Raw genomic sequence first — 9,995 nt, 5'->3', positions numbered from 1 at the left:
AGTGTCTATATGTGTACTAATATCTAAGTTAATATTTGTTTGGTGTGTAATTATTAACAAATCATATTTCTTTACATTTATTCATATCTTCTCTTTCATAACATGTCTATTTCTATTTTATTTTAAAAACATTAAAATAAATATGTTTTTCACAGGTTTTTTTTGCTTCCATCGCCAAACTGGGATAATCTATACTAAATATTTTCAATGCTTTTGAAATATAAAACAAGGAGGGTACTTTTAAAATCATTTATTCGCCGCCCTTTGAATATTTTTAACACTTAAAGATAATTAACAAAATAATAGGCAAACAATATTGCGTTGCGAATATTCAACAAATGTGAATTGGTCAGAGGGCTTTCACTTTCAACTGCTTCATTTTTGGGGTTTTGCGTTTCTGCTGACGCTTTTGCTCCTTTAACTCCCAACGCCGTTGCTTCTCGGGGTCGTCCTCCTGAAATTACATTCATTTATTCACTTGACTTAGCACATTTATAGTGATCCTTAGTGTTACTTACACAGATAAATGTCATTTGGCTTTTTGTTTAGTTGACATTTTGTTTTAACATACATTCTGTGTCTAGTTTAATTATTCAATCAGTACTTTAATTCCTTGTTTTGTTTATACTCTTATTCTAATTATGTTTGTATTATGTCAATAGTGTGCTCTGAATATAATATTATAAAATAGAAAATTACTAATAAGAGAAATTGTCACTGATGTTTACGTTTATTCTGTACTGGTAAGTAAACATATAAAAATGGTATATTTACAGCCAATATGCGTTCTTTCTCTTGCTTGCGCTTCTCCTCGCGTCTCTGTGCAGCTTGCTCTTGGCGTGCAGCGTGCGCGCCACGCAGCCATGCCTCCGCGACTTTTTGTCGACGCTTCTCGCACTTGGCCAAAGCCTGTTAAAAAATAAATTAATTCACATTTGATACAGAATTCAATATATAATAAATAAACAAATATTCAAAGTTTAATAATAACATTTACAAAAAAAGTCGCATTGCGTGTATTTGCCAAATAAATAGTGCGTAAACTATAAATTATTAAGTATCACAGTCTAGGTTCATCGCAGGAAGCTCCAATGTTTTACGTAAGTGTTGATTTGGATGATATCTGATGATTTTATTTTTTAAAAAATAATTTCCGAACCCTGTGTTTTAACAACAATTATTAATAAGAAAAACAACAAAACAAAAATATTTTTTTTAATTTTATGTACCCTAACAAACTTTTGTAAAAACTGTATCATAAGACAAATGATTTTAAACAACAACCTTACCTCTGCTGAGCCTGGGTCATTTTATTTTATCCAATACATTGAAAACAATTTTAAACAATTAATTTCTTAAATTAAAATATATAAAATACGTCAAAATGACTATTAATAAAAAAAATAGATACACTACTTTTTAAACATTTTTAAAATTTCTGTTGAAACAATTGCATAATAGGATCAAAGGCTTTAAAGGTAGTGTCCTCACCTCCTTGCTGAGCCTTAGTCGTTTTATTTTATCCAATAAATAAAACATCAACAAGAGCAGTGGTCTCAGCTCTTCGCCGCCACCATCTGGTCCTAGCGCAAAGCTAGCCAGCAGCACACGCTCCGTATCCGGCGGCTTTGTTGTCGCTGTTTCCCTGTTGTACAACACAATCATTATATATTTACTCTTTTCACAGTCTATTTATTATTAGTAGTTTTTTTTTGTTTGTGTACTTTCATAAGTTATAATACTGGAATTATTCTTTGCAATTATTGAATTATCGTAAAATTCTATACACTGTATATACATGATAACTACCAAGCATATACTTAAATAGAAAAATAATAACAGCCTGGAAAAAGGTGGTAGCAGAAACTGATGTTGTTAGCCACAATACTCTATCATTAGGGATCAAAGAAGAAGAAACAGAAAGATATAAAATATACATATATGAAACATCTGAACATATAATAAAAGAAATTAGTGAAACGTTATCTAGGGAGAAAAACTTAAGTGAATAATTAGAAAATTAGACTGTAAAAAAGGAAATCAAAAATTATAGTACAATATAACACAGTAAACTTAGAAATAAGGATGTTTAGGACAGGGCACAAGATATTGAAGGACACTTGATGTCCATTCTGGGAGTTATAAAATAAAAAAAATTAAGGCAATGAACTCACTCCATCTGCTTGGGCCCACTGTACCGGTCAGAGATGTGTATATACTGTATGTGCTTGTGGTACTGGGCTAGCGCACCGCATACCCGAGCATCCAGTAGAGCGCCCGTGGCCTCCGCACACTCGGACAACACATTCATAGAGTTGGGCAGACCGTGCTTGTCGCCCGCGCGCCTCTCTGGGCAGAACACGCTCTGTACAACAGGTAGTAACATTAATAAATGTTTTTGATTCATATTATTGACGAAGATTCATTAAAAGTGACCAAATGTGTATGTCATAAGAAAAATGCAAGAAGAGCCACCCAATTTGATATGAAGTAGATTCTGATGAGAGACCATTATACAATTTTGTGAAGCCTAAAAAAAGGTATCGTTATTTCTGGTGCTAACCTTATGAACATCGCTATTTTTTTCATAAAGTTCAATGTTCAAACACCGGATTGTCATATATGTATCAAACATGCACCTTCAGAATATTTTCTTTGCAATTTTTTTCTTCAGTAGTGCCAAAAGGAATACTTCGTCCAATAATACTCGGTTCAGTCTTATTTTAAATCTATTGGGGTGCATAATGTCCAACAGTGGACATCCTATGGCTGAATCTATGATGATTTCAGTATAAAATTATACAGACATTACCTGTTTATAAATAACATTGATAATTTCAATACATATTACAAATATAGCCATCAATTTCTATCCAATATAATTGACATTTATTTTAAAATTGCTTACCAAGTCCTGCATCTCTTTTGCCAGGCGCGTGGCAATTTTCTTCTGGCCGACGCAAAATACGAACGGATCGCAATCATCTTTGCCAAGCTCTACACGAATCATTAGTGTGTCTGGAGATGGTCTAACGACACCCAGGAGCACATGTACTAAATCTTGACGCTTCAAAATAAAAAAAAATGTAGAATTAGAATAAGAAATAAATTTTGAAAATAAATATGTATACTCATTTAGAGTACCATAATTCAATGTGAAGCTGAGAACAATATTTTTAAAAAATTAATTCAAAATCATACAATATTTTTTTAATAATATTAATTAAAAAGGTAAACAAATTTTTTGCAATCTGTGATGTTTTTTTCTATCAATATGCCTCACAGTCACAAACAAATATACTAAGTAAAATTTATTTTATACAATTATATTACTACATGATGCTCAATATATAATTTCGAACCATTATTATTATTTTATAATGTACGATTTGTAAGACAATGTGTTAATTTAAAGTAATACTAAGTATAACCCAATTTTGTTCTCAAATGTAAAGCTTCACTGAAGAATGAGGAAATGCAGCCAGGTTAGTCTTGTTAGCACCATTACATTGTAATAAAATAAAATTGTAATATTGAACTATATACAACAATTAGCAATAATAAAATGGTTTAAAACAAGAAAATAACTATTTGAGAAATGTTACTTATAATTTCATTTATAGTTTAGTTTTATAATTATGGTAAGGGATTTTTATATATTAAGCAAACATGCAGTGTTTTAATTATAAAAAAAAATATTTCCTTCAATTAACACTATTCATGTATTTTTAATTGAAACATGTTATTACCTTTATTAACTTTAAAGTGAGCAACATTCCTTCACAACAAACCCGACCACTACACCACATTGTAAAGACATGTTCTGCTTCTCGTCTCCAGCCCCGATCATCACCTGTTGATACCACATCAGCTCCAGTTTCACCTAAACAAAATGCTTTTTAGAAAATTGTTAACCTTTTTATCAGGGTTAAGCGCCAATATTATCGGGACTTAAGAAACCATACTTGATATTAACTGGCCTATACCCAAATAACTTATAAACAATTTGGTTCTAACTACCCAGATCATCTATATTGAATGTGTGTTATTATCTTCTCTTTATTATTCTTTATTATTCGTTCTTGATTAGTGAAGGCATTGTAATCAAGAAAATCAATAACCATACACCAATTAAATAACATTCTGCCTATGTAAAATTATTTTGAATGTTTCTATACTTTTACGTTTGAGATTTGTAAAAGCTACAAATGTCAACAGGCATGGTATATTACAGAATAAGAGTGTATAATTATTTCTCTTTTATAATAACAAATTTAAGAATACATTTAATAGTGTAAGCAAGATTCTGTACTGAATGCTTTTGTGGCTTATTTTCATTTTTCTATGAATCGCCACAACCCTTATATGTCATATTAAACTCCCTTGCGTAGCCCTTCCAATGGTTTGTTCAGTGAGTGTGAGCTTACCAATGAGGCATGGACCAACCAGCGCAGGTAAGGGCGTCCATCCCCATGGTAGGCAAATGACTTTGGTAATGACATCAGAAGATTGTTTGAGTCAGGCCTTAAATAATTTTGTACGGAAGGCCTGCGTTCAGCAGTGGAAATGAAGGACAGAGTACAGCTGAAATGATGATGATGAAAGAATAAAGCCAAATTATTAAAACTTACCAACTAGTGTAAAGTTATCCTCTAACAATGGCTTGTGGAGTTTTAAGAAGTTTACAGCTATGGAAGTGTTCTTTGCTCGGCCCACGGCATATGCTAATGCATATGCAGCTAATGCGCAGCAAAGTATTCCCTCTAACCAGTAGGCATCCCATCGCGGCCGCACTGTTATAGGAACCTGTATGGAGAAAGATTATAATAATATAGAGACAAATTAACAAATTATTTAAATTAAAAAGAAATAAAACTTTGCATTACTTATAAGATTAACATTCTCTGTTATAAAACTGACGTAGGAAAATGTGGTAAACCTTTAATTCTCACTGTAGAGTCAATTGCGAGCAAGGGGCTGTGTCGCAAACCACCTTACAAGCCCAGTCGCAGAGGTCATGTAATTTGGCTAGATTATAATAATTATAATTCTTTTTTATATTTTATAATTCATTATTTCTCTCTTTTCTTCAATTATGAGCAGTTATGATGTTACAATGTAATATACAAAACTAATAAGAAACATTTTTTTATAACTTTTGCTTTTGACATATTTATTATAATTATGCTCATGATACATACACATGAACTAAGCAACACATTTTCATTGCAGATATAAAGAGTTATTACTCATCAATTGATAGCACCTCTCATGATTTTAATTTTAAACATTTTTTTTTTATTATCGAAATTAATTAACTATTTTGACACCCATGGACATGTCACTTAAGATGATAACTGAAAATCAACATTGTAGTGTGGTTTCACTTCACAACTTTTTACTGAATGGCCATCTTCCTGCCCGAGTTAAGATTAACCATTTATATTATTATTTTAAACTTTAAGTCTGGGTGATAAATAAATATTTTTTTTTTTAATAAAATGTTAGTGGATCAAATGTGTGTCAAATGTGGACTTACTTTAGAAATAGTGATTTTAGGTTGTTCAGAGCTCCGTGGTGTGCTATCCTGAAAACCTTCAAACTCTTCTGGATCTTGAAAATGTTCAAATTCATTATCTTCATCCTAAAACAAGAAACATTACATCAGTTAATATTGTCATCTGTTTAAATGTCAATATAGATAGTTTATCTAGGTCGCTGGTAACCTAGTTGTTTACTGTAGATATACAGTTAACAGAAACCTAGATCTATAATTAGAAATAATAAATAATTATAACAATAACTTATTACGAGGACCAGAAAGTAATATCAATTTCTTAAGTTAAATTCATATGACTACATTTTTAACAAGCTTGTATTTCATATCAACAATATATTCACCTTGATTATCAATCTTTTGCCATCTAGTTTACAAATTTTCAACAATGGAGTTGCAAAAATCAACCAGTTTTTCTGTAAAATATGTTGAAAAAAACAACTTATCTTTCCGGTCCCCCTAATATAACTGATTTGCACTAACCTCAACTAATATCTCATCTTCAATATCACTATTTGTCTCAAACTGATCCTTAGGGACATTCTTATGCACAGGCAACTCTTTTTCTTCCTCACCAAAATCTAAAATAGACATATTTTATTAGTAACATTATATTCAATAACTGACTTTGTAAAACCAGTTACTAAACGTAGCTCTTAAATCTTAACATAACTGCGCTGATGCCAGTCCAAAGCTTGGAGGCAAAGGGAAGGTTGGTCAGATGGAACCATGTATGTTGTAAAATGTAATGCAAGGCCTCGAGCAAATCAGGTAATATTCTGGCACCATAACCACCTAGCATACATGAAGTGGTAACCAGTGATGACGAAGGACTATCAAAAAATCTATCTTGGAAAGATTTGGTAGGCCATGGGTCTATATTTTCCTAACAATACTCCTTTACTTTTGTCTGTGAAGTTGTGACCGTCAAATAAAAGAGAACAATGCAAGGTTGCAATGTCAATATGTTTTTGTGGAGATGCAAAAAATTTAGGATGATAAACTGGAAGGTTACTTTGTCTGTACATTATTAGAATTTATATGTTTAAAAGTTTACAGTTAGTTAATCAACCCAAATTAACCCTTTGCACTCGAGAGGCGAGTCTCACTCACCACGCGATTTTATGCCGCAACTCGAGAGGTGATCGAAAATGAATAAATCTACTATCAAGTTCAAAGGCCGGATTTCTTTTATTGCATATAATCCGAAGAAACCAACGAAATGGGGAATTAGAGTTTACACAATGGCAGACTCAAATACTGATTATATCTGTCGCATTCTTCCAAGCCTTATAGCTTCCATAATAAGGAAAGGTCCGTGGAAAGTTAAAGGAAGTTAAAAGAAAAGGAAGTTAAAGGTTTTATACGATGCTCCAGGAGAAAGTACCTGGCAGCCAAGGACACCACATGTTAACCGATTGCTACTACACCAGCTTTATCCTGGCTGAAGAGTTATTGAAATTGAAATGCCACTTGTCAGGAACAATACTAACAAATAGGAAGCAATTGCCAAACAAAAATTTCGGCAGGAAATCGACAGCAGCATTCCGCAAGGGAAATACATTAGTTTTATCATGGAAAGACAAGAAGGTTGTCACGTGCTTGTCAAATTGGAACAATGCAGGAATGACTTCTGTGAGAAGAATGTTACAAAGTCGTGTTGAAGTTACAGTCAAGAAGCCTAATGTTGTAATAAATTATATAAAATATATGGGTGGTGTCGATCATGCAGATCAATTATGCAGAATATACAGTACATTCTTACGAAAATCCTTGAAATGGTGGTGCAAACTGTTTTCTGGGGACTTGAAATTTGTTACTAAACAGCAGAGAGTGGAACAGCCACTTTGTCACTTGAGGTATGCAAAAACCTTAGTTCAACAATTGACAGGAGATTTTTATCAAGCATGTGCTTGAGCTTCAACCTCAAAGTCCAGTTTTGAAAATGACCACTTAAATGGAAAGCTGCACAATATTCTAACAGGAGTTAGGAAGGATTGCAAAGTCTGCTCTCAACAAAGTACACCTGGCAAAAGACATCAAACAATGTACTACTGTGACACTTGTCCCATTAACACTAATCATACCAACACTTACTAAGCACTTATTTCTACCATAGCGAATCAAATGACCCGACTTTTTTTCCTGGTTGAATGTATAAAATATAGTTGTATTAACGGAAATAAAAATTAAATTTATTTTTATTATTAATGTTTATTAAATAATACTTCGACCATTTCTATAATACAAAAGTTCAAGATGGGTCATTTGACCCGTTGTGGTATGTTTAGTGTTAAGCCGAGCATGCACCTTGGCAATTGTTATATAAAATATCACACAAAACAAATTTACAATCAATAATGTTAAACAAATTATCCTTGTAAACATGTTAAAATACATTAAGTATTAAAATATGAAAGTTTTGTATGTTACTTTGCGTGTGTAATCATTCTATGTTAGCGGTAGTAGTCACGAAAAGCACTAAAAAAACATCTTGAGTTGCTGGTAGGTCCATGCAGAAATGACCTTGAGTCTAAAGGGTTAAGTTCTAATATTTAATTTCTGAAATGAACCTGTGATTAACCTAGTGGTCTTACATCCATCTAAACAACAAGACTAAGAGCTCTTTTTAACAAATATAGCAATATATTTCTAAAATATACCATAATATAGAAGAGTAATTTTGTCATGTTTATGCTATTATTCTTGTCACAGTTTTCAAGCATCAAGGCCTAATCCAATTGACTTTACCAATCATTCATGAAGCAATCACTATTTCACCTTGGTTTGGAAAAAATCTAGTCTATGCAATTTATATGAAAAAAGTTACTACTAATCATGCTATACTTGCAACATTGTTCAATTAGCATGCTCCAGTGTGCTACTGCTGTGCATTGGTTAGTACATGGTACTTATGAGACAATAATGCCAGAGTTGTCAATGTATATTAAGTAATTCCTACACTTTATTTTTTACTACACTTTAAAAAAGAAAATTGAGTTTTAAATAAAAGTTTAAGGCAATAAACACTTTTACTACTAACAGATGCCTAATGTCTCTGGAATAACCTTTAAAACCACTGTTCACATGTTAATGTTACTTACCAGTAACAGTCACATCGTCATCAGAATCAAACTGTTCAAATTCAGCAAAATCATCATCTTCTAATGTGGTATCTTCATAACCCCGTGTGACATATGCACTACTTAAGAGTAATGCTACAGATAACAGCAAAAGCTGCATTGTACTTCTGGAAACGAAAAAGAAATAATTTTTGAATATCATGGTCATTATTTAACCATAAAAAAGCCAATGAAAGTTATTAAACATTATCTGTAAAACATTTTAAAAGTACATAGATAATCATGGTGATTTTTCTGTTTTATCTTACCCTGATAGTTATTCCAAAGCATTTAATATGCTAGTAATTTTTGCTCAGAAATTATGGAGGCAGCTTCAATGAGTTACTACTAAAAATAAGAAATAGTATTTATCTCAGTCAATGAGAGATAAAATAAACTGTTAACTTGATTGTATAGAAAAAAGTAGATAAGTAGGCATGTGACATTACTTTATCATCAAATAAAGATTTGGTGCAAACAAAAGATTAATAAGAATTAGTCTCAGTAAAAGACTACATGTTTTCCATTTATATGTTTAGAAGCAAAATGCTGATAATTAAAAAAAATTATTACACCACTGCATGACATACTGACATTGAAAATTAAATCTGGTTAATAGCAAGACTGTATATTATCAAGGTTTCGTTCAATATCGAGCTACTAATAGAATTAAAATAAAGGTCATTAACCACGACCTAAATTGGCAAGTCATGAAGTTATCCCAATGATTATTATTTAAAGGGGTGATTTTCTTCTCATCATTTTAACTAAAAATATATGAAACGTTATTAATATCACATACAATTTTACATCGTATACACGTAATGGTCATCAATGGCCAAATTACACAAATTGAGAACCGGGCATATGACGAAATTGTTTGTGCTGAATGAAACGATATATAAATTACTGACAAATCTTACCTTTGTAATCTATTCTCTCCGTTATTGTAATTTAATTTATCCTTATCTTAAAATTAATATTGTTTTTCCTAAACGTATTCAACATTAAATTTCACATCTGCAATCTTCCACAACTTTGACTAGTTTGTTTCCTAAACCATTGTAATTTAATATGACTTATTTACCCAAATGCCAACCAACCAATTGAAAATCTTACTTGAGCACAAAAAGCACCATATCCAATAAAAACTCGCAACGCAAGCAATCATTAATTTATCGAGTCATTGAGAACTAACTTGATACATTTGACAGAATCGAATGTTGTCAAATTTCTATCGAGTATTAAAATAAAATCGAGTATTAAAATTTTTACGTAATTAACTCTTATTTTTAAATTCATATTGTTAAAAATAT

General features: G+C 31.7%; 1 protein-coding gene across 2 annotated transcripts; it reads right to left on the bottom strand.

Moving 5' to 3' along the window:
* Positions 1–235: 235 nt before the first annotated feature.
* Positions 236–9,742, bottom strand: LOC137918709 (PAT complex subunit CCDC47). Of its 2 annotated transcripts, none has more exons than XM_068761587.1 (11): positions 9,603–9,742; positions 8,662–8,807; positions 6,041–6,138; positions 5,540–5,644; positions 4,632–4,806; positions 3,750–3,883; positions 2,909–3,067; positions 2,175–2,365; positions 1,492–1,645; positions 775–909; positions 236–454 (listed from the first exon to the last, which is right to left on the bottom strand). In XM_068761587.1, the coding sequence occupies exons 2-11, from the start codon at positions 8,798–8,800 to the stop codon at positions 350–352; spliced, it is 1,395 nt and encodes a 464-aa protein (XP_068617688.1). In that variant the 5' UTR covers positions 8,801–8,807; positions 9,603–9,742; the 3' UTR covers positions 236–349. The 2 variants fall into 2 exon arrangements, with proteins under 2 accessions (XP_068617688.1, XP_068617689.1); XM_068761588.1 differs by lacking the exon at positions 9,603–9,742 and adding an exon at positions 8,949–9,029.
* Positions 9,743–9,995: the final 253 nt, after the last annotated feature.

The sequence above is a fragment of the Battus philenor genome, unplaced genomic scaffold, assembly GCF_028537555.1.
Source record: "Battus philenor isolate CCGP_79_NKW_IND1 unplaced genomic scaffold, ilBatPhil1.0.hap1 SCAF_15, whole genome shotgun sequence".
In the NCBI taxonomy this organism is placed as follows: Eukaryota; Metazoa; Arthropoda; class Insecta; order Lepidoptera; family Papilionidae; genus Battus; species Battus philenor.
Note: the sequence above shows the minus strand (reverse complement) of the source record. Positions and strands in the feature narration are given on the sequence as shown.